Source organism: Lethenteron reissneri, unplaced genomic scaffold (assembly GCF_015708825.2).
Source record: "Lethenteron reissneri isolate LAM-NWPU_2019-01 unplaced genomic scaffold, ASM1570882v1 scaffold_1938, whole genome shotgun sequence".
Lineage (NCBI taxonomy): Eukaryota > Metazoa > Chordata > Hyperoartia > Petromyzontiformes > Petromyzontidae > Lethenteron > Lethenteron reissneri.
This window is the reverse complement of record NW_026891705.1, coordinates 312,566-337,212: the sequence shown is the minus strand read 5'-3', so window position 1 is coordinate 337,212 and position 24,647 is coordinate 312,566. Positions and strand designations below refer to the sequence as shown.

Sequence of the window (24,647 nt, the reverse complement as noted above, 5' to 3'; positions counted from 1 at the left end):
TGGGGTCGCCTCCCCATCGACGGGAGGTAAAGAATGGCAGTGGTGGTGGCTTACCAACCCACCAAAGATGAACATCAGTGGAGGGATGCAGGCAAGGCCGATGAGTCAGATGCCTTCTATGACCTCCTATCACAGGTGCTTGCTAAAGTGGCCCCTCAGGATAGAGTCATCTTGTTGGGTGACTTTAATGCCCGAGTGGGTTATGACACTGACACCTGGGCTGGAGTGATTAGAAGGCATGGGCCAGATCGGCGACTCCACACATCAGAATTATGCAAACTGGGTCCAAGAACGAACTTTGCTGGGCTATATAGTGACGGAACAGCGGATGGGAGCCCATGTCCTTGACACTAGGACCTACTGTGGAGGTGATCTGGCCACTGACCATCGGCTTATTATTTGTAAGATGCACCTGCCATTTTTCTTTTTCGGTGATGGGCGTCCATCTAGGACCCCATTCACACCCACGGTGGCCTGGTCTCAGCTTGCTAATGAAGGTTGCAAGCGAGAATTTCAACATCGTTTGGAGCTAAGGTTGGCATCGCACCCTCCTCCTGATTTCGAGGGGAAATGGGCGAGGTTTGGAACTGTGGCTCATGCAGCTGCGATGGCTGCTTTGTATAAACGGTAAATACCTCCCCAGAGACCGTGGCTGAAGGAGGTATTCCGGCTGGCTGAGAAGAAGGGACAGGCCCAATCCCACCATTGACAGTAACCCACATCGTTGAATGAGGAGGCTTTCCGCAGCCCTCACTTGTAGGTACGGAAAGCCTTGCGGTGCCTTAAGGATGAGTGATGGTCGCGGGTTCCTGAGAATATAGAATTTGCCTTCGTAGCCCGCGATCACAAATCAGTTTATTTTCATCGAAAAGTAACTTGCAGCACCACACCTATTGCCATGTTTAAGGGAAATAAAGGTGATCCCATGTTCAACCCCCAGGAACTGGTTTGCAGGTTTGCTGAGCATTTAAGACATGGCTTTTCCTCACAGATGCCATATTGTTTGCCCATCTTCTACAACAGATGTGTCGGGAATTTCAACAGGACCTACATCTTTGCTTGATTGACCTGGTCAAGTGAAGAACAGGTCTGTCGGAAAGACAACGTCTGAATGAACAAGTCTGTCGGGAAGACAGCGTCTGAATGACGCTGTCTTCCCGACAGACCAGTTCTTCACCTGAGGACGGCTGCTTGCGTTGTGGCCGAAACGTCGTGAGAATTATTTTATTACGTAAATTTTTTATTATATTATTAATTCCCTTCTACGTGACTTTACCGAAAGAACCAAGAAGATGAATCCGCTGGTTCAGCAGCTCCACTGCTGGATTATTTCTTCCGCCCGAGAACGACCGCTTGTGTTGCGATGGAAACGTCGTGATATATTATATTTTATTTTTCTACCTACGTGACTTTACCGAAATAACCAAAGAGTATGTGTACAAGAAGATGTTTTGACAGCCCATCAGCCGCTGGGTGGGGGGGAGGGCATTGACATTGGGTCCACATCACCTTCGCGTAATTTGATGCTGCGTTGGCTGCTGCCTATGCGCGGGACCAAATGCAATGCCCTCGCCGCGCGTGAGCGATAGGGGTGGTGGGGGCTTTCAGTGTAATTTGCGAATGCAATCGATTGTAAATCCTAGTGCATGTAGGCGACGAGGCGACGTCGTGGTGTCAATAAAAACACGAGGGGTCTCGGTGGGGCGCGCAGAGCCTCGGAGCCATTCAAAGTTCACGGCTGGAGCCAGGTGAGATCCCATTGAGATCGGTTCCGCATTTCGTCTGTCGCTAATCGTCATCATGGTCCATCCATTGCTGGATGGAGATCGATGTGAGCATGGTGGTGTCTTTGCTGTGCGTGTGTTCTCTAAATCCACGTGTTCATCTCTCTATTCTCTAAGTGTAATCGCCATCATGGTCTATTCACTGCTGGGTGGAGATCGATGCGATTTTGATGAAGCTATTGATGATGATTGTTAGTGAGGTCGCAGCTGCTGCTGATAAATAAAAAAAAGTATTAAAATCATTTCACAATCTCAGCTTGTAACACGCCGCACGGCATTCGATTGCTCTCTCAGAGAGAGACAGAGAAAGACAAAGAGACAAAGACACACAAAGAGAGAGAGAGAGAGACAGAGAGAGACACACACAGAGAGAGAGACACAGAGAGAGACACACAGAGAGAGAGACACAGAGAGAGACACACAGAGAGAAACACACAGAGAGAGACACAGAGACAGAGACGAAGCGACTCAGCAGGTACAAGCAGGAACCACAGACAGGCAGTGATCCGGTGCTCCCAACAGATGTCCCAAGCTCTGCGGTCCCCTCTATGTATCACGATGTGCGTGAGGCTATTAAGGCGTCTAACGCGTGGGAGGAAATGGGAGTGCCCGGATAAAAAATTAACCCGTAAAAACAAAGTTTTTCACTATAAATCCTTTATATGCGTGGCATCGGTTTTATTTTTTTATTCATCTGTTTTTCTTGAGTAAGAGTTTCATTTTTATAGTGTGTTGACACACATCCAGAATAATTTTCTGTGTTTAGGAAAAATATATGATTGTGTTAGTGAAATTTTTTTTTTCCTAAAAAGTGTAAAATTTTGGAAAAAAATTTTCACGAAAATTAATTGTCACGCACAACGAGTCTGTGTGGAAAATGTCAGCTCGATTGGATCACGGGAAGTGGGTTAAAAAACGACCTAAAGATTTGCACGGTCGTAAGCAAGCCAGCAAGCACGCAAGCAAGCAAGCGAACTTAATATAAAGGATTAAAAAAAAAAACCCAATCAGCGTGCGAGGGGGCAACACTCGATCCCGTACAGATGGAACAGATTGAGATTCGTCCACAGACTCTGCTGTACCACTTCCCCCTGGTAGAGCCAGGGGGTCACGGCTCATCACCGACACCCACCCACGGATAGAAGGGAGTTTCACAACGTCATCTGTGTGTGATCCACCAACCATCGCGCCATCCACACCGCGAGAATACAACAGGGGTGCCGATGCTGATGCTGCTGCTGATCTTGCTACTGAATATGATGCTGATTTTGGTACTGATTATGATGCTGATTTTGCTGATCTTGCTACTGATTATGATGCTGATCTTGCTACTGATTATGATGCTGATCTTGCTACTGATGATGATGATGATGCCGATTTTGCCGCCGAGATCGCTGCTGAGATTGCTGCTACTTCTGGGATTGCTGATGTTGATGCCGATGATGATGCGGATTTTGCTGCTGGATGCCGATGTTACTGCAGCTGCAGCTGCTGCTGCTACTTCTGAGATTGCCGATGATGTCGACGACGCTGCTGATGTGCCAATCAAACCCCCCCCCCCCCAGCCACATCTCTAAGCGTCGCGTGTTCTTTGCTGCTCCCCGCAGGAGGGCGCCATGAGGGCCGTGCTCACCATGACCGTCACCTTTCTGGCCACGATGAACTCGCTCTTCCAGAGGTACCACTAAGACAGCGGCCGATGACCCCCCCCCCTACCCCCGCGTAGCCTCAACCAGACCGAGCGCTGTGAGCGAGCAGCAGGCAGCAGCAGCAGGCAGCAGCAGCAGGCAGCAGCAGCAGCAGACAGCAGGCAGTAGGCAGCAGCAGCAGGCAGCAGCAGCAGCAGACAGCAGGCAGTAGGCAGCAGCAGGCAGGAGCAGCAGGCAGCAGCAGCAGCAGGCAGCAGCAGCAGGCAGCAGCAGCAGGAGCAGCAGGCAGCAGCAGCAGGCAGCAGCAGGCAGGAGCAGCAGGCAGCAGCAGCAGCAGGCAGTAGCAGCAGCAGCAGCAGGCAGTAGCAGCAGCAGGCAGCAGGAGCAGCAGGCAGCAGCAGCAGGCAGCAGCAGCAGGCAGCAGCAGCAGCAGGCAGTAGCAGCAGCAGGCAGCAGCAGCAGGCAGTAGCAGGCAGCAGGAGCAGCAGGCAGCAGCAGCAGGCAGTAGCAGCAGCAGGCAGCAGCAGCAGGCAGTAGCAGCAGGCAGCAGCAGGCAGCAGGCAGTAGCAGGCAGCAGCAGCAGGCAGTAGCAGGCAGCAGCAGGCAGTAGCAGGCAGCAGCAGCAGGCAGCAGCAGGCAGCAGCAGCAGGCAGCAGCAGCAGGCAGCAGCAGCAGGCAGCACCTGGTGCTGCTGTTGGCACACGAGCGGGGGGGTCGGTGATCAGCACCACGTGGGTAAGGGGTGACGAACCCGCCTATGACCCGAGTTCGATTCTCGCTCACGGCCAACACCGGGGACGATTATTTAAACCGCTCGTGGTCGACTCAGGCCTCTAATGAGGACCTGGATGTGTAAACATCGCCACTAGGGGAGACAAAGGCGGTCGGGCGTGGTGCTGGCCACCCACACTCCCTCGTGTGTCGTGACAGTCTTCATTAGGTGCTCGCTAACAGCACTTGCCCCGACAGTCTGTTCAGGCTACAGGGGGATCTTTGTCTTTGCCTTTCTGATTGGATGCGATTGTAGAATGCCTTTTTAAAGGGCTTCTCTCAGCTCTAAGTGGGCAATACACCCCCGATTATGATTATTTACTTTAGTTAAGAGTTCCCTCCCATCTTCTTGCTGTATTTGCCTCTGTTTGCCGTTCTCTGTGTGCTCTGTGTGCGATGTCCCTCTGTGTGTGATGTCTGTGTGTGATGTCTGTGTGTGATGTCTGTGTGCGATGTCCCTCTGTGTGTGATGTCTGTGTGTGATGTCTGTGTATGATGTCCCTCTGTGTGTGATGTCTGTGTGTGATGTCTGTGTATGATGTCCCTCTGTGTGTGATGTCTGTGTGTGATGTCTGTGTATGATGTCCCTCTGTGTGTGATGTCTGTGTGTGATGTCTGTGTGCGATGTCCCTCTTGTGTGTTCCCTCGCTGTGTGGTTTATGCCATTTTCACCTGAGGACGAGCGCTTGTGTTGCATTCGAAACGTCGTGATCTATTTTAATTATATTTTATTTTATTTCTACATACGTGACTTTACTGAAAGAACCAATGAGTATACAGTGAGGGAAAAAAGTATTTGATCCTCTGCTGATTTTGTACGTTTGCCCACTGACAAAGAAATGATCAGTCTATAATTTTAATGGAAGGTTTATTTGAACATTGAGAGACTGAATAACAGCAACAATAATCCAGACAAACGCATGTCAAAAATGTTATAAATTGATTTGCATTTTAATGAGGGAAATAAGTATTTGACCCCCTCTCAATCAGAAAGATTTCTGGCTCCCAGGTGTCTTTTATACAGGTAACGAGCTGAGATTAGGAGCACACTCTTAAAGGGAGTGCTCCTATTCTCAGCTTGTTACCTGTATAAAAGACACCTGTTCACAGAAGCAATCAATCAATAAGATTCCAAACTCTCAACCATGGCCAAGACCAAAGAGCTCTCCAAGGATGTCAGGGACAAGATTGTAGACCTACACAAGGCTGGAATGTGACGTCACATTTCTCACCCCCCCCCCCCTCGTCACACATCGTCACAAACGTCTGACCCCCCCCCCCCCTAGGTGCATGACGTCATTTATAGACGGCCCCTTAGACAGTGTTTTTTCAAAGTTTTATATTTGTCACACGGCTCTCATCCTCGCCCCACCCGCCGACGCACCTCCGATGTGCACGGTTGACCACTCACTGTACGGCGCGAAAGAAGTTCAACGCACGCACATTTCACTTCGTATTCTTAGGTTTTTTTCGGTAAAGTCACGTAGGTAAAAAATTTAAAATTAATAAAAGTAAAATAAAAATAAAATAAAAATCACGATATTTATTTTACTTTTATTAATTAAAATTTTTTACCTACGTGACTTTACCGAAAAAAACCTAAGAATATGAATCATTGCAGTCACGAAAGTTTCAAATCTAGAATTTAACTTCGTGTTGATGGAGCGCCTTCGCACCACGCCCACAGATCTCGCTCTGGGCGACATCGGCGGAGAGGAGCTCACGATGGGGACCGCAGCAGCGAGAGAGGCGGTCCCGTAGGTCGATTTGGACCGAACGTTGTTGTTGTCTCCCCCCCCCATCCCGCCCATCCTCTCCTGCCCACAGTATGACTCAGGCTCAACCCACGGAGAACGCCACCGGATACGAATACTACGATTATATAGAGGACGGCGACCCCGTCGTCATTGCGACCCTAAATAAGAAAAACTTCCAATTCGTCCAGCAGCTGATTGACCAGAAGGACCACATCAAGGAGACCCGACCGCCCAATAACGGTGAGCTTCGCAAACCCTCCCCCCCCCTCCCCCACCACCACCACCACTGCGAGACGTCTGGTGGATGTGGAAGAGCGAGTGGGGTGGCGGGGTTGGGTCCCTCCGAGTGTGCTCGGACAAATGGTCTGCACACGTTGACTAAATAGAAATAAAAATTCACGCATCTCTCTTCGTGCAAGGGAGTCAAATTGGAGGATCTAAAAACACAAAACTCGCGTTTGGTTGCGATGTTATTGACGTTCTGAGCAGGGGCGGTTTCTTCATTAGGGCGATTGGGCGACGCACCACCAATGTCATTCAACCACAGAGTCACGCTAGCCGTCACTGTGCCTCTGGATATAGTCCAATCAGCGTCATGTCACGTTCTGTGGAGTACCGCCTCTTTTTGGGCGATTTCACTCCGGCTGAGAATCGCCCCAAGTGGCCCCATAGACTTACATTCAAAGATGTTTTTTTTCGAACGGGGGCGCTCCAATGCATTCTCTATGGCTCCGGGAGGGCAAGCCCCAACGTGCTTACGTCATCATACGTGCTTACGTCATCATACGTAAGCACGTTTCATCCAACAATATAATTTATCGCTACCGAGTGGAATCTTTAATAAAATAAACTTGAGTGGTTTGTTTTAATAGTGAGTATAGAAACAAACAAGATGTATTGTAAGAGTCACTTTATTTTTCATTAATATAATATTAAAGAAGTGAAGTTGCCTTTACATGCTTAAGCTGTTAATTTATTCATTGCATGGGTGGACCTTAATCATCCAGACATTTGCCCCCCCTGAGAGATTTTGCAGGAGCCGCCACTGGTTCTGAGTAACGTCCCTTCGTAGTGGCACAAGATATGGGCAAGGAATGTGACCATTCTCAGACTCATACTCTTAGGTTTTTCGGTAAAGTCACGTAGGTAAAAAAGAATAGAAATTAAAATAGAAATAAAATAATAAATCACGACGTTTTGGAGGCAACACAAGTCTCCGTCATCAGGTGGGATCGTCACAGCCAGATTTACTGTCTCAAGTGAGTAAATGTAGCTGTGACGGTCTCACCTGATGACGGAGACTTGTGCTGCCTCCGAAACATCGTGATTTATTATTTAATTTCTATTATTATTTCTATTATTTTTTATTTTTTACCTACGTGACTTTACCGAAAAACCTAAGAGTATGAATCCTTACAGTCACGAAAGCTTCAAATCTAGAATCCATTCTCAGACTCTTCTCTCGCACCTCCACTCCTCCCCGTCCCTTCCCCGATAGCCCTTTCGTGATCCCCAAGTACGCAACTATCGCAGACACTCATTCCCCTATACCAGGGGTCGGCAACCTACGGCTCCGGAGCCGCATGCGGCTCTTTACGGGCTGCTTCTTGACGATGAGTACGTATGTACTCAGATGCATTGCGGCTCTTGAAATACTGAATTTTGTACCGAATTGGAAAGAAATGGCTCTTCTTGTTATTTTGGTTGCCGACCCCTGCCCTATACCCTGTAGCGTGTGTCTATAATGGGGCCTTAAATAAAATAAAAACACAAAATATTAAAACACAATTTCTTTATGATAATTGGTTTTTTACCCTTCTATCTGTTTGCATAGACCGCAATACCAGCAGTCATAATACAAACAAAAGAACATAACTCTGATAATGTATGCACTGTCCTTGAAGTTGATTGGTCCACACCCGAGACAGCTTTCCTTAGAGCCTAGTCTCACATGGGTTGGACCAGATGACGCCAAAAGGCGTACAATTTCTTTACTTGCATAGTCAAGTAATTGCATTTTTTCATTTGCCAAACAGCTGGAAAACACGACAAATCGCTCACGTGAAACACCCAGTCGTTAATATAAAAAAATTAAGGCAGTATAGTATTGTAGTAATAGAGCAAGTGCAGAATCGCTGAACCGGACGATAGCTTAAAATCTTCTTGGTTCTTTCGGTAAAGTCACGTAGAAGGGAAATAATAAAATAATAAAAATAAAACATTTCGAACAGCCACACATTCACAAATTTCCCTTTTATATATTAGGAATGAACATTGCCCCAAACTTAGCACTATTAAATATATATTTTACCAGGTAAAGCATACCGAGCTATGTAGCTCTTTTTCAGAAACGACCTGCCCACAAATGATAGCCCAACGAATTGGCTAATCACGTGGCCATATTGACAGCCAGACAATCTAAAACGCGTGATGTTGTTTCGTAAATGTGGAGACAAAAAGCGGAGGCCCCGGAGAAAAATCCACGCGACCACAGGGAGAAGGATTACATGGAAGCTCCAAATAGACAACAGCAGCAGGCGTCGGGGTTGCGATTGAACCCACGACCTCCTGTAGACCAGGCGAGGTGGTTAACATCTCGACAGGGTGCTTCAATTGTTTAACACTTCTGAGAATTTGCATCAATACCACGAGAAATGTGCCTCCGGGCTCTGGAGACCAACTGCAGAAGAGTCCAGGCACGTGTTGATGGCGAACAAGTGGAGATTGACTTTTGGAAGCTATTAATAGACATTTGTTCTCATGTTACAGTGTATTATCCGTTCTTTCCCATTAACAACGATAGTCCCCTTCGTCCCATATAAGTGTTAACACTTTTTTGAAGTGCTCTGTATTAGCGATGCAATGAGGAGTGGTGGTGCAGTGGTTAGCGCACCGCACTACAAACTTGATGACCCGAGTTCCGTTCCCGCTCACGACCCTAATAGCAGTGGAATTATGAGAACAGCTCCTGGGGCTCCCCTAAGTCGACTCGGCCTCATCCGAGTACCTGGTGCAGTGTGTCACTACAATCATCAGCAGTAGGGGTCTGTGTCAATACAGACGTACCTCCTTCACGCGCTCAGGATGCGTTTATAGTTGTATGTTGAACTTCTTTCGCACCGTAAGTAGCCAACCGTGCTAATAGATTACACTGGTCAACAAAAAAAAACATTTTTTTCTGGCCTGGACTTTTGCAGCTGTTTTAGACTAGTTTCAGGGTGCTGATTCCAAATCTGATCTCAGATTTGCTCTATCACATCATTTTTATGCTATCGGCATACCCCATTTTCATTGATTTTACCCGAAATTAACTCTGTCACTTATGATTGCAAGTTGTTGCGAGTCAGTGACTGCTTTAGTGTTAAAATATGGTGCTGTATTTTTAGGATAGTGTGTTTATAATATAATTTTATGTAGATATCCAAATTTATTTAATATTTTTCTTCTGCAGTTTTTATTGAAAATGCAATATTTTAATCTCAAAAACCTGATGTGATAGACAAAAACTGATGCCAGATTTGGAATCAGCACCCCAAAATTACCTTTAAACCGTTGGAATACCTTATTCCAGAAAAAGTCTGTTGACCAGTGTTATGCTCCAGATGATGCTGCTACTGCGGCTGTCTTTGTTGCTACTACTGCTGCTGTGTTTGCTACTGCTGCTGCCCATGGGGATTCTGCTGTTGCTGATGATGATGTTTGTCTTTTAGGCCATGTCGTCAATGTCAATATCAGCATCTTCATCAGCAGCATCGGGCCCATAGACGAGACCAACATGGTGAGTGATGGCCGAGTTCCTAACGGAGGTCCTAACAACGCGCTGAGTGACGCGAGTAGCCGGGCAGCACAACAGTCGACTTGCATCGTCCGGGGCTCGCTCAACACGGCCGTGTCTCACACACAGAGACCCGACACTCCGACTACAAACTAACGTAGAGGCTCAGAGATACATAGACTCGCAGACATACTCATAGGAGGTAGGTATGTATGTAGAACTTATTTCTCACCATACGTAGCCAACCGTGCTAAATGGAAATACAGAGACTCAGCGATTCATAGAGACTGGGTGAAACGTGGGGTAAGCTTTGCCCAAATCCTAGCCTGCCGGCTTAAAAACTTAATGACTAAAGTAACAGAGACTCAGACTCCAAGACACATAAACTTGCAGAAAAGTGGGCTAAGTGTTTCCCGATCCTGGCTAGCTGTCTCAACAAACTTAAGAAACTAACAAGCGGTAGCGTATTTGCTGCTTGTTGCAAGGGCTCACAATTGCAGTCCACAGCCACACTGCTGGTTAATACACAGTGGCTAGGAGATGTCAAATACCTCGCCTGGTATACAGGAGGTCGTGGGTTCGATCCCTTTTTAAATAATAAAGCGTGTTTTCACACACACTCAAGTGAGTTAAAGCAGCCGACACGCCGCGGCTGCGTATATAATTTCTGAAACATTTTAAAAAATACACGGGGGAAAGGTGGTAAGGGCTACAACTCATTGCCAAAAGGGAAGGAGGGGGGGGGGGGTCTAATTGTGCTGCTCTATACAATAAAATACAAACATCGCTCATCTTGGCGGTAAGGGTCGAGATGAAAACAGAATATATGCATACTCTTAGTTTTTTCGGTAAAGTCACGTAGGTTAAAAATGAAATTAAAATGAATACAAATAAAATAATAATAAAATAATCACGACGTTTCGGAGGCAACACAAGTCTCCGTCATCAGGTGGGACCGTCACAGCCAGATTTGCTGTATCAAGTGAGCAAATGTGGCTGTGACGGTCCCACCTGATGACGGAGACTTGTGTTGCCTCCGAAACGTCGTGCTTATTTTATTATTTTATTTTTTATTAATTTTAATTTCATTTTTTACCTACGTGACTTTACCGAAAAAACTAAGAGTATGAATCCTTGCAGTCACGAAAGCTTCATATCTAGAAAGAATATATGCAGCATCAGGGCATTCCATGCGCTCGTGATTGCGCATACCTTTCAACCCCTTATCGGTGCCTTACCTTATTACAGACCAATTCAGACCTTACTGGGTCACCCCGTGCCCCTTATAAACCCCAACGTTCATCCTACAAAATCCCATCACAAGGGAGAAACACAATTAGACAACGATTATGTTTTGCCCATATTGAAACGGTTGTACGCCGTATAGACCTGAAAACTCAATTCCCCTGTACAAGAATACGAGGTAAAACCATATGGGTTGACAGCGATGTGTGCCTAAGGCAAAGAACGTACGAGCACACGCCCACAACTATCGAGGCAATGTGGGGGGCCATTGAAAAGTTACCGGTGACAACCACACCCAAATTTTCATCACCGCCTCTCTCGATAAATTGAAGGGGAGATGGATCAGGGGTAGTGGTTGATGCCGCAGCTGCCGTGTCTACCCTTTGGCCTGAAGATCAGTTCTGTGGACTTTTCTTGATTGAGCGTTGGGGTTATTACAAGTGGCCCACTTCTGAATGTGGCCGATTCCTTCGGCAGTTGATGCATAATTAGATTCTGGAACAATTAAATAGGTGTGGATTGCGAATTTAACGAGTATATCTCCAATCTAGATTTGAAGTTTTCGTGACTGCAGGGATCCATACTCTTTGGTTATTTCGGTAAAGTCACGTAGTTATAAAATAAAATCAATGAAATCACGACGTTTCGGGCGCAACACAAGCGTCCGTCATCAGGTGGGACAACCACAGCAGGAAACAATTGCCCACTTCAGCAATTGTTTTTTGTTATGGTTGTCCCACCTGATGAAACATCGTGATTTAATTTATTTTATTTTATACCTACGTGACTTTACCGAAAGAACCAAAGAGTATGGTACATTTCCAGTGGTAACCAATTTTAGGTCGACGGCAAAGATGATAAAGCTTGCAGGGCCAAGCTAGCAGCACTCCAGCAGCAGATATGCTAAACCCCCAACTGCTACGTGGTGCCATGTGGCTAGGCGATATGTTAACTACCTCGCATGGTGATACAGGTGGTCGTGGGTTAAATCCCGACCCTGACAATGCCTGTGTATTTGGAGTTTGTGGTGTCTCTCTCCCTGTGATCGCATGGATTTTTCTCCAGGTCGTCCGGGTTTTTTTCCCTCTACATTTAGAATCACCATCACGTGCTTAAGAGTATATGGCAGCCGTGTACCAACTTGCACCAGCAGTACACCTGAAGGTCCCCTGCAGCACCCCAGCAGTACACCAGAGATGCACAAAGCAGGGCACCAGCAGTACACAACTTGCACACGTGCAGTGCTCCAGCCAGGTCACCTTAACAGGGCACCACTAGCACAGCAGCAGTCCACGCAGCCACAGTGCAGCCGGAGCGCTATCAGCGGTGCGCCAGCAGCAATCCAATGGGGCCCAAGCAATACACCGGCAGACAGAGGTCACAACCGGGTACCCGATACCCGTACCCTACCCGATACCCGGCTACCCGTTCCCGGCCGGGTACGGGTACCCGTTTGCGACCCTGGTGCGGCCGGGTACGGGTAGGCCGTGAGTCACTGGAGAGTAACTGTTTGTCACTCATTTCCCAACGTCTTGTCTCTTCTCACAATTCAAGTTCCTAGAATCAACCCACCCGCGCCTGCAACATGGCTTCGTCCCAGAGGTCACAATCGGGTACGGCCGAGTACGGGTACCCGTTTGCGACCCTGGTACGGCCGGGTACGGGGAAGGAATCAAAATCCGTTTGCGACCTCTGCCGGCAGAGCACCGACCGAATGTGTAGTGCAGTGACTTCGGAGACGATAATTATGGAGGCGCCTTCTTTTATGAACACGCACGATCTCGACTACACACACTCGTCACTCGCTAGCCTATGACACAACACGAGCCGTCAGGCATCGACGGCTCTAGCCGAGACAGTGGACAGACTATCCAGCAGCGCAATGTCGAGCGAGACGACACCAACGACGAGACGATCCAATCCCAAATCGGCAGCCTCGACCTCCCGGCCCCTTTAATGCTACCAGCGCGGCCTGGCTCCGCCCTGGCCACGCCTCCCTTCTCGAACCCACCAGCCGCTTCCAGGAGCTTCCAAATGGGCCCCTCCATGACCCTTGTCACAGTTCCTCCATTCTGCTGACACACACACCGTGTATACTGTCAACCCCACCCCACCCCTCCAGGAATTCCGAGTGGATCTCATATTGTGGCAGCATTGGAACGACAATCGACTCGAGTTCAAACCAAAACAAAATTTCACCACCATAGACCTGGACAACAGCATCAGCAAGTTCATCTGGATCCCCGACCTCAACTTTGTCAACGAGAAGAAGGCCCTCGTGCACGACACCGTTTCCCCCAACAGCATGCTGCGCATTTGGGAGAATGGAAATGTACTCTACTCCATGAGGTTGTTCCTCTATCCTACAGCTACAACTCAGAGCTATGAATGGCCTGATAGTGAAGGGTTTGTACCGTTTGCCTTTTGGCGTTCACTGGTCCGTCACTGGTGAGGCTTGGCCACGAAGGATGTCTCGGGTGTAGGCCAATCAGTTTCAAAAGAATATGCCAAATATTATCAGAGCATCTTTGGTTGCATGTTCACCACAATTATGTGTGGTTAATGCGGACTTGATTCCTTACAAATAAAAAAAGGTATCTATTTGGTAGTTTATTGCTAGAAAGGGTGAAACATTCTTTTTCAAGATTTTATTTCAGCATCTTTTTTTCCCCCCGGTCATCTAGAAAAACGAAACTATAATCTTCTATACCACTCACCCAGAACGAGGGCATTCACATACTAACAGCTTTTAACATTTCTAAAAATGTCCTCGCGGCGTTCAGTTCATGGCTCGGGGTACTTTGAATAAAATAATAATGAAACACTGGGCACTGGAACAAGTGTCCCGGACATGGCGATAACTAAACCCGCGAGAGGTAATGGTTTGCTGTAATACAATTGTCGAGGATATTCCATCCATTCTCACACACTCGCGCTGCACAAACAACACGCAAACCTTCCGCACCGACACACACGCACATGGGGAATACACCGAAGAAGAGTCGGAAATCAGGGGTCACCAACGCCACGCACATACGCGGCACGCTTGGGTAAGGAATAGAGATTGTGGGTGCGAATACTGACGTGCACGACACGCAAGCCGATTGGCGAGTGGATGACCGATCAGATTGATGTGGAGAAACGGATCGTAGAAAGAGTGGGAAATTAGAGAAAGGCAATTGGTGGAGAAGGGCAGAGAAGTTTAAGAGAAGGGACTGTGAAAAGGGAACGAGGTTGGTTTGATGACGAGGTGTTGCTGGGGTGTTCGAGCGGTGACAACAAAAGAAAGTTGAAGTACACCAGTCCAAGTCTCCTCTTCACAAATGAAGGTCACTATGAGATCTCTTTTACCAGTGGCAAAATATAGTAGTAGGTTTTTACCCTTTTAAACTGGTACAAAACTGACACCTTTATACAAGGCATCATGTTTGCAATAACCACAACACAAGTAGTCAAAAATGCAAACAAAAAGAAGCAACTCTGATAATGATAATAATATGCACTGTCCTTGAAGTTGATTAGTCCACACCCAAGACGGCTTTCTTTAGAGCCTAGTCCCCATTGGTGTTGGACCAGATGACACCAGAAGGCGTACAACTCAAAGACAGCGCACTTCTGGTGTCATCTGGTCCAACACCAATGGGGACTAGGCTCTAAAGAAAGCCGTCTCGGGTGTGGACCAATCAACTTCAAGGACAGTGCAAATTATTATCATTATCAGAGTTGCTTCTTTTAGTTTGCATTTTTGACTACTTGTGTTGTGGTTATTGCAAACATGATGCCTTGTATAAAGGTGTCAGTTTTGTACCAGTTTAAAAGGGTAAATGAAGGTCAATTACGAAGATCTGAACCCTGAGGAGGATTTGTATCATTCTGTTCATCCAGGATATCACTGACCCTCAGCTGCCCCATGAACCTGCACGATTTCCCGATGGACACGCAGGTGTGCCCTCTCTACATCTCCAGCGGTGAGTTCAATAACGATCATTGGCGCAGCATGCTATCGGGTGAGCTACTTGGTGTGCGATTGGGCGATGTATTTGTAATGCGAGCAAGGATTGAGGGGGGGCGGAGTCTGGGTCACGTGGGGAGTGGGTGGAGTTAGGGTCACGTGGGAGAGAGGATTTAGGGGGAGAACCGGAAGGGGAAAAGGGGGTGGAGACGGAGTGAAACAGGAGGAGGCCACGCTGGGCAGGACGGAGAGAGTGGCGAGGTCGCCACGCGGTGGAAGACGTCGACACCGTCAGCCATCGGTGTCAGACGCAGAGAGCTAGCAGCTGTGGGAGGCTAGTTGTATACGGGGCAGCAGTGAAGCTAGAGAGCGGAGCAGCGTTGTGGCTGCAAGGTGGAGCAGCAGGGAGACTGCATATTGGAGCAGCAGGGAGACTGCATATCGGAGCAGCAGGGAGACTGCCTAATGGAGCAGCAGGGAGACTGCCTAACGGAGCAGCAGGGAGACTGCATATCGGAGCAGTCGAGTGGCTGTGGAGAGATCGTCGGGAGGGACGCGGGCCTGAGTGAGGACGCCGTGGTAACGAGATTCAACGAACCCAATAAAGGACAACGGAGATCGACATCTGAGAGAGAGTCCTTTATTACATATTGGGTGATCTACCTGGTGTGCTATTGGGTGATCTAACGGATAAGCTATCGATGTGCGCTATCATGTGCACTACAAGTGTCGTCTTGACTTGAAGTTTTCGTGACTGCAGGGATCCATACTCTTTGGTTCTTTCGGTAAAGTCACGTAGCTATAAAATAAAATAAATTAAATCACAGTGAATTTATTTTATTTTATAGCGACGTACGTGACTTTACCGAAAGAACCAAAGAGTATGTCGTCTTGACATTCAGAAATTTCCATTTGGAGGATATCACACGTTTATAAAAACTCAATTTGGTCATAACATCTTCACTTACTAGAAGTGGTAGTTACCCACACGTTACCATGCCACACGCAGAGTGCCGTTGGAGAGTGGGGGTTGTGGGGGTAGAGAGTTTGAGCAGCTTGTACTGTTGTGTCAACTGCCACACTGGGAGACTGAACGGAACCGACGACCCATGCATGTGATCCGTGTCCTCCCTGCGCTCTGTCCTGAAGGTGCATACACACAGAAGGACCTGGTGTTCATGTGGGATGAGGATAGGCCGATGGTGCACGATCCCTCCATCAGCCTGCCCCAGTACAGCTTCACGAACGTCACCTTGTCGCACTCCGAGCGGCATCTCCGGACAGGTCAGCGCCTATCACGTGCAGAGTTAAGCCCTTGGCTCTGGATTGTCTATCACTAATCTCATAGGTTTCTAATGGCCAAGCCAAAGACACTGGGACATCACTGCTGATATTCAGGGGGTCAAGCCCTGGGTTGGTTTAAAAAAGCACCATTTCAACCACACTAGGCCCGCAATGCAGAGATGCTAGGTTCAAGCTCTCGTTCTGTCTCGTTAACCATTGTCATTCTATCAAGGCCCAATGAGCTATATAAGTTTCGATTTAAAGCTTTCGTGACTGCAGGGATTCATCTTCTTGGTTCTTTCGGTAAAGTCACGTAGAAGGGAAATAATAAAATAATAAAATTTAAACATAATAAAATACAATTCTCACGACGTTTCGGCCACAACGCAAGCAGCCGTCCTCAGGTGAAGAACAGGTCTGTCGGAAAGACGCTGTTTTATTTTTATTATTTTATTGTTTCCCTTTTACGTGACTTCACCGAAAGAACCAAGAAGGAGCTATGTAAGCTTTTGTTTTTTCACAAGCGGCCTGGCCACAAATGGTAGCTCAACGAAGTGGCTTATCGCGTGGACATTTATAGCGGCCATATACTCTAAAACGCATGTTGCTTCTAAAATGTGGAGAGAAAAGCCACAGGACCCAGAGAAAACTCCATGCAACCATGGGGAGAGGCATGCAAACTCCAAATATGTAGGCGTCAGGGTCAGGATTGAACCCCTGCCCTCCTGTATACCAAATGAGGTAGTGAACCTCATCTCGCAACTGTGGCGCCCCAGTGGGTTCATCATGGCCATGTCAAAGAGCTTAGGCCAGTACTACCCTGCCCGGGGTCTTCATGTCTCTGGAAGGAGGATCACAATAGCCGTGTCTTAGTCACTAATTATAAGTTGCGAGCGGCAAATAAAATATAATACAAATTACAAGAGCAGTGCAAGGGCCCAAGAGTGAGTGGCTGTAAAAGAGGGCCACATGGGATCACACATTTTCTATAGGGGAGGGACGGGATGGAGTGGAGGGGCGAAGGGAATCGGGAATAAAGAAGAGGCGATAAAGAGGGGGACGTAGGGAGGTTGAGGGGGATTTCTTAAATGTACTGGTGCAGTGTTGAGTCTATGGTGCAATAATTCCAGTGGTCGGGGTGCATCTGCTTCTTTCTGCTGGGGGGACCACAGGAAACTTCTCAATGCTGAAGGCGAACTTCACGCTGCGCCGTCTCATGGGCTTCTACCTCACGCAGACGTACATCCCCAGTACCCTGCTGGTCCTCCTCTCCTGGATCTCCTTCTGGATCAACCCTGACGCGGCGCCGGCCCGTGTCGCCCTGGGCATCACCACCGTCCTCACCCTCACCACCCAGAGCAGCGGGGCACGGTCCTCGCTGCCCAAGGTGAACTGAGGGACGGCGGTAGTGCAGTGGTTGGCACTGGTTAATGCGCCGTGCTACGAACCTGGTGACCCAAGCGGCACACGTAAATGTAATGACAATGTATAAACATGCGCGATGTTGCTCCTCTTTGAGGAGGAGGCCGCAACGTGGACAGAGCTACCACGTCAACAGTACGTCGGAGGCAGCACTGAGGCGCCTGTAGTGGCGGCGATGCAACGGTAGGGGTCGCCACTTGCCCAGCATGGAGGCAGTCGAAATTCCGGATCCACGGACGGTCGGGCCGCACCCGATTTCGCCCAGGGACGTCGACAACACCCCAGGCCAGCGGTGGGTGCTGGCAGTGCACGGGCTGCACGCCGGCAGGCAGTGAGAAGCATCCGGGCAGCCAGAGTGATCTTGACTCAAAGTCCCGGAGGCCGAGGTCAGCCACTCAGTGCGGCCAAGAAGATAATAAAATAAAGTGAATAGAATATGAAAGCGAAGTAGCTAAAGACAGTGGCTAAGGGCATACAGAAGATAAAGAGAATGGACTGAATAACTAAGCTCGATGGGAAGGAGGAGACGTGACGCTGGAGATGTCGTACGGCAGCCAGCTCGCGCGGCGCCATTTTGTTCCTTACTTTACATAATAACTAGAACACGTGGCCGGCGCCAGGAACCCACGAGGTTGGCGCCAGCAAATCCACCACCAGCCAGCCTGGGTTCATTCCATGCCACTGGATTTTGGTGAGCGAGCAGATGAATAAATCCATGCGCATGCATCTACGATGATGATGCTCATGATGATGATGACGATGAAAACGTGCATAAACTACCAGCTTTTCTGATGCCAATTGGCAGGTCGTTATGCCGATGACAACGCAGCAGGGGCACCACCAAATACAATCGGTCGGATCAATTAACCCGACGCCCGCCCACCACTCTCTTGCAGTTGTCGTACGTCAACGCGATGGACATCTGGATGGCTACGTGCCTCATCTTCGTCTTCTCGTCTTTGCTCGAGTTCGCTGCGGTCAACGTGATGTCCAGACAAGCCAGGAGCCTCTCGTCCGCCAATCGGAGCAGTGGCAAGGTTGAGGTATTGAGGAAACATATTACTAATCAATTATATAATTACAATAACTCCCCCGTCCACCGCCGCTGATTTCTGTACCTGATGGGTTCAGTGATGACGTCATCTTGCTCTATTTAAGACCGGAAGCAGGTGAATGGCTTCGTTATTCTGGCAAATCGCCCAATGATGCTGGATGTAATTACCAGCGAAACGGCGTAGTAAAATTGTAAATGTTGTGGATTTACTCTCCCACACACCAGTGGGTTGAAGTAGTAACGAATTGGCGCGTTTTGTTTACGTGACAAATCCCTGATTGCTAATTGGCCGTGTCGGGTGGTGGAGGGTCCAGACACATTTATACTTGCGCGATCTAACCCGGAAACCTTGATTATGGACACCACACGGTGCCCACGTCCACACCTCTCCTCTCTCTCGGCCTTCTCCATCTCCCATTCGGGGTGGCGAGACACACGGCTCAGCCGTGGTGCGTTCTCCACTTCAAGACGTTTGTGGTTCCATCTGATGAGCCATGAGGCGCTTTGTCACGAATGTCCAGCAGCGGATGGAGTATGCAGCCTTCTTGTTTGATGATTGCGTGCCGTAGGGAAATTTCGTTCTACGCGGAAATCCGATTTCGTTCATCGAAAAGTGTCCACAATTTGTCAATTGAGTGAACGCGAAATTTCCTCCAGCAAACGTTCGTAAAATCGAGGGATTCTCAACGTGGTATGATACACGTCGCAGTGTTAACCAGGGTGGCTGGCCGGTTTCAAACTGGCCACCATCCCACTGGTGTGACACACTGCCGGCCTTCGTAGGTGCTGCTGCTGCTGCATACTCGCGAACAGAACCTTCCCCGACGGTATGTGGAGGCTACATGGGGGATCTTCTTGGTTCTTTCGGTAAAGTAACGTACAAGGAAATAATAAAATAATACAAATAAAACATAATAAAATATTATAGTTTTATTTTTATTATTTGGTTCACGTAGAAGGGAAATAAGAAGGGAAATAATAAAATAATAAAATAAAACATTTTTTATATTATTAAATATTATTATGTTTTAAATAAGAAGGGAAATAATAAAATAATAAAAGTAAAACATAATAAAATATTATTTAATATTATCATGTTTTATTGTTATTATTTTATTATTTCCCTTCTACGTGAACCAAGAAGATCCCCCATGTAGCCTCCACATACCGTCGGGGAAGGTTCTAATAAAATATTATTATGTTTGATTTTTATTATTTTATTATTTCCCTTCTACGTGACTTTACCAAAAGAACCAAGAAGATGAATCCCTGCAGTCACGAAAGCTTTAAATCGATACATGGGGGATGTTTGCCTTTGTGTGCGTGCGCAGGCAGCGACGGGGATCCTGTCTGCGATGCACCCGTGGAGTGCGGAGCGAATCGACCGCACTGCTCGGGTGCTCTTCCCCATGCTCTTCCTCCTCTTCAACGTCTTCTACTGGCTCACCTTCTGCGTCTTCAAGTGAAGGCCTCGGCTCTAGAGCCACGTGGCTACCCTGGAGCACGGCATCTCTCTTCTTGGCGTCCATCGCTGCTGGGCCGATGCATACCTCATCCGTGCTCTTCGCCACAACACCCTACTCTCTCATCTTCGCTCTCTCTCTCTCGTCTCTCACTACTGGGTGCCGCGGTGGCGAGGAGATGTTCAATACCTGACCAAAAGGCCATAGCCATGGAGTCAACATTGGGGGGGGGGGGATCTTCCAGGGGGTCTAGGCCCCCCCCCCCCCCCCCCCAGAAAAAAAATCTCATTTTGAAAACGAATTTCTTGCCATTTCCTGCCTAAAATATTTAAAAATTCACTAACATAGGATGGACTTTTTATTAATTTTTTACAATAATTTATAATAGTGTTTTGTATTACATTGCTCTGTTTTTTTCTTTTTTACCTTTTATTGTGTCATTGTATTTAATGGCAGAGATTAGGGATTAACAAAGTACAACCATAACCGCAATCGTATAAACAGAAATCTATTTTATAGCAATATATTGTGGGGGACATTTTGAGCATATTAAAATTTTGGGGGGGGGGGTGTGCCCCCCCCCAATATTTATTATAATTACGGCCTTGCCTTACCTGTGTTGTATATGCCGGGTCTTGAAAAATTAATACAAATAATAAAAAATTTAATTAAAATTGAAAAATGCTTAATGATCCGAAATTATGCCAATTTATGTAATTATGCACGAATTATGCTAATTATGGAGGTGGTCATATTAAGCTATGCAAATGTATGCGCTTATGCTAATGTGTGCAGTTATGATAATTATACTTTGCTTCGTTGTCTAGGGTTGTATTATGAATCGGGATAATCCAATGATTCTTGCTTTCACATTTACTGATTATGTCTTAGTGTGTTTATGTCAGGTCTCCAAATTCACATCTCACCGCAGGATACAGTTCTTATAATTAAGATTATTAAGCATAAACTTAGGAAGGCACCACTCAGACACTTCTGTGTTAAGCAACTTTAATTTCTTAACAAAAACATAACACTCTAATATGCGAACTCTTATGCTTGGAATTGTCAACACAGTACTCCTGGAGATGTTCTCCTCATTGATCCGTACATTTAACCCTCAATGATTACGTTGTCAAACTGGGTAATCAGAACAATCGATTAATTCCTCGGAGTAACGCGAGCATATACGGCGATTGGAAAAAGTCCTTAAACATGCATGCGACGATATTCATACGAACGGCAATAAAGAAACATATCCCCAAGGCAAAGTATGCGTCAATGAATTAATCGGTAAGATTATGCATTTAACGAATTGTCTTGGAACAATAGTGTGTAAATAATAAATCACGACGTTTCGATCGCAACACAAGCAGTCGTCTGTTGCGATCTAAACGTCATGATTCATTATTTTTTTATCTACGTGACTTTACCGAAAGACCCAAAGAGCATGAATGAATGCGTGAATGAAAATGCAATCAACAAGACCAAACGCGAACAAGCAAATAAAAAAATCCACGGACGCAAGTCCCAAGATCTCACAAGTTTTCGTTCGCTGAGCTAAGGACCAGCAGCGTATCCAAAGGGGTTCTCTGTACGTCTGTTGAGCTCGTTTCGCAACGTACGCACGTGTGAATGAGAACACAGACTGTGTCTCACAGTCTTTGGGTCTTTCAGTAAAGTCACGTAGATAGAAAAAAGAATAGCAATAAAAAAGTAAAAATGAATATAAAGTGAATAAATAAATAAAATTGTCACGACGTTTCGATCGCAACACAAGCAATCATCATCAGGAGACGATTGCTTGTGCTGCGATTGAAACGTCGTGATATTTTTTCATTCACTTTATTTTAATTTGTATTCTTTTATTGTTATTATTTTTTCTGCTATCTATAGTCACTTTACCGAGAGACCCAAAGAACATGAATTCCTGCAGTCACGAAAGCTTTAAGTCAAGACTTCGTTAGTAGTACAATACACTCTCGATTTTCTGTGCGAATGATGGGGACTTGGCTGTGTCGGGTGGTGGCAGGTATAACGACACATTTATATATTTACGTGCTCTAACAAAAAAACCTGCATTGTGGATTATATTTGTCGCAATAGCCTACTACGTGTTCAACTACTTCGTGCCCTCGTTCTTAAAACCGTAACCATTCTCTCCCCCTTCCTCACCTCGCCCCTCCCTCTCCCTGGCATCACCCTTCCACCCCTCCCCAACACTCAAATCCCCTCCCTATCCCCATCAGCCAATAACTAATGAACCACTTTTAAAGCGCTTTGACAAAAAAGAAAAGCGCCGTATAAAATCCTGGATAAGGTAAGATAGCTGACTCTTGATTTTAAGCTTTTGTGACTGCAGCAATTCATACTCTTTGGTTCTTTCTCTTTACTCTTGATTTGAAGTCACAGAATGTAACATTCACATTGCACGGGTCGGGGCTGTGGGACAGTCTGCCTGCGGAATGCACAAGAACGAGGCTCATAGACACGCCATGGTGGAGAAATGAAAAATTAAAGGTGCCGATTAAATTCGTTTCCCTGCCGCCCTGAGTATCGACGCCCCCAGTTGGTGCCGGATTGCTCCGGATCAGACTTGTAGCCCTGCTCGCAATATGCCCGCATGCCCCATCCACACACACAGCACGTGCCTCCATGCGCGTGACGAGGGGTGACAACACAAAGACAAAGGTCCCCCCCGCCCCCGTGTAGCTTCTAACAGGCTGTCGGGGCAAGTGCTGTTAGTGGTGAGTAGCAGCAGCGCCTATGAAAGTAGACACAAATGTCCCCCGTGTAGCCTCTAGCAGGCTGTTGGGACAAGTGCTGTTAGTAGCGAGTAGCAGCAGCAGCGCCTATGAAGGAAGACACAGGCAAAGGTCCCCCGAGTAGCCTCTAACAGGCTGTTGGGGCAAGTGCTGTTAGTGGTGAGTAGCAGCAGCGCCTATGAAAGTAGACACAAATGTCCCCCGTGTAGCCTCTAGCAGGCTGTTGGGACAAGTGCTGTTAGTAGCGAGTAGCAGCAGCAGTGCCTATGAAGGAAGACACAGGCAAAGGTCCCCCGAGTAGCCTCTAACAGGCTGTTGGGGCAAGTGCTGTTAGTGGTGAGTAGCAGCAGCGCCTATGAAAGTAGACACAGACAAAGGTCCCCAGTGTAGCCTCTAGCAGGCTGTTTGGGGCAAGTGCTGTAAGCAGCGAGTAGCAGCAGCGCTGGTTAAGCTAGACACAGGCAAAGGTCCCCCGTCTATCCTCTAACAGGTTGTTGGGGCAAGTGCTGTTAGTAGTGAGTAGCAGCAGCGCCTATGAAGGAAGACACAAAGGTCCCCCGTGTAGCCTCTAACAGGCTGTCGGGGCAAGTGCTGTTAGTGGTGAGTAGCAGCAGCGCCTATGAAAATAGACACAAAGGTCCCCCGTGTAGCCTCTAGCAGGCTGTTGGGGCAAGTGCTGTTAGTGGTGAGTAGCAGCAGCGCCTATGAAAATAGACACAAAGGTCCCCCGTGTAGCCTCTAGCAGGCTGTTGGGGCAAGTGCTGTTAGTAGCGAGTAGCAGCAGCAGCGCCTATGAAGGAAGACACAGGCAAAGGTCCCCCGTGTAGCCTCTAGCAGGCTGTCGGGGCAAGTGCTGTTAGTGGTGAGTAGCAGCAGCGCCTATGAAGGAAGACACAAAGGTCCCCCGTGTAGCCTCTAGCAGGCTGTTTGGGGCAAGTGCTGTTAGCAGCGAGTAGCAGCAGCACCTGTTAAGCTAGACACAGGCAAAGGTCCCCCGTGTATCCTCTAACAGGCTGTTGGGGCAAGTGCTGTTAGTAGTGAGTAGCAGCAGCGCATTTGAAGGTAGACACGAAGGTCCCCCATGTAGCCTCTAGCAGGATGTAGAGGCAAGTGCTGTTAGTAGTGAGTAGCAGCAGCACCTATGAAGGTAGACACAGACAAAGGTCCCCCGTGTAGCCTCTAACAGACTGTTGGGACAAGTGCTGTTAGCAAGCAACGATGAAGGCTACCGACACTGTGGCACACGAGGGGCTGGGTGGCCAGCACCAAGCCCGCCCGACCGCCTTTGTCTCCCCCGGTGGCGATGTTCACTACACACCGCTACGCCAGGTACTCGTTTGAGGCTGAGTCGATGTAGAGGAGTCCCAGGCGAGGAGTGAGGTTCGTAATGGCCGTGTCAGACACCCCGAGAAGCCGGGTTCGAGCCCTGGGTCTGGGTGCCTCTCTCAGTCTCAGGCGAGGGGTGAGGTTCATAATGGCCGTGTCAGACACCCCGAGAAGCCGGGTTCGAGCCCTGGGTCCGGGTGTCTCTCTCAGTATCAGGCGAGGTGAGGTTCATAATGGCCGTGTCAGACACCCCGAGAAGTCGGGTTCGAGCCCTGGGTCCGGGTGTCTCTCTCAGTATCAGGCGAGGTGAGGTTCATAATGGCCGTGTCAGACACCCCGAGAAGTCGGGTTCGAGCCCTGGGTCTGGGTGTCTCTCTCAGTCTCAGGCGAGGTGAGGTTCATA

The 24,647-nt window shown here is 47.8% G+C and overlaps 1 protein-coding gene across 1 annotated transcript; it reads left to right on the top strand.

Moving 5' to 3' along the window:
* Positions 1–1,722: 1,722 nt before the first annotated feature.
* LOC133339647 (glycine receptor subunit alphaZ1-like) lies at positions 1,723–20,393 on the top strand. Its single transcript, XM_061547804.1, has 10 exons — positions 1,723–1,748; positions 3,392–3,462; positions 6,032–6,201; positions 9,672–9,739; positions 13,104–13,330; positions 14,867–14,949; positions 16,083–16,217; positions 17,390–17,604; positions 18,536–18,682; positions 20,025–20,393. Exons 2-10 carry the CDS (start codon positions 3,401–3,403, stop codon positions 20,157–20,159), a joined length of 1,242 nt encoding a protein of 413 aa, XP_061403788.1. The 5' UTR covers positions 1,723–1,748; positions 3,392–3,400; the 3' UTR covers positions 20,160–20,393.
* The last annotated feature ends 4,254 nt before the right edge of the window (positions 20,394–24,647 follow it).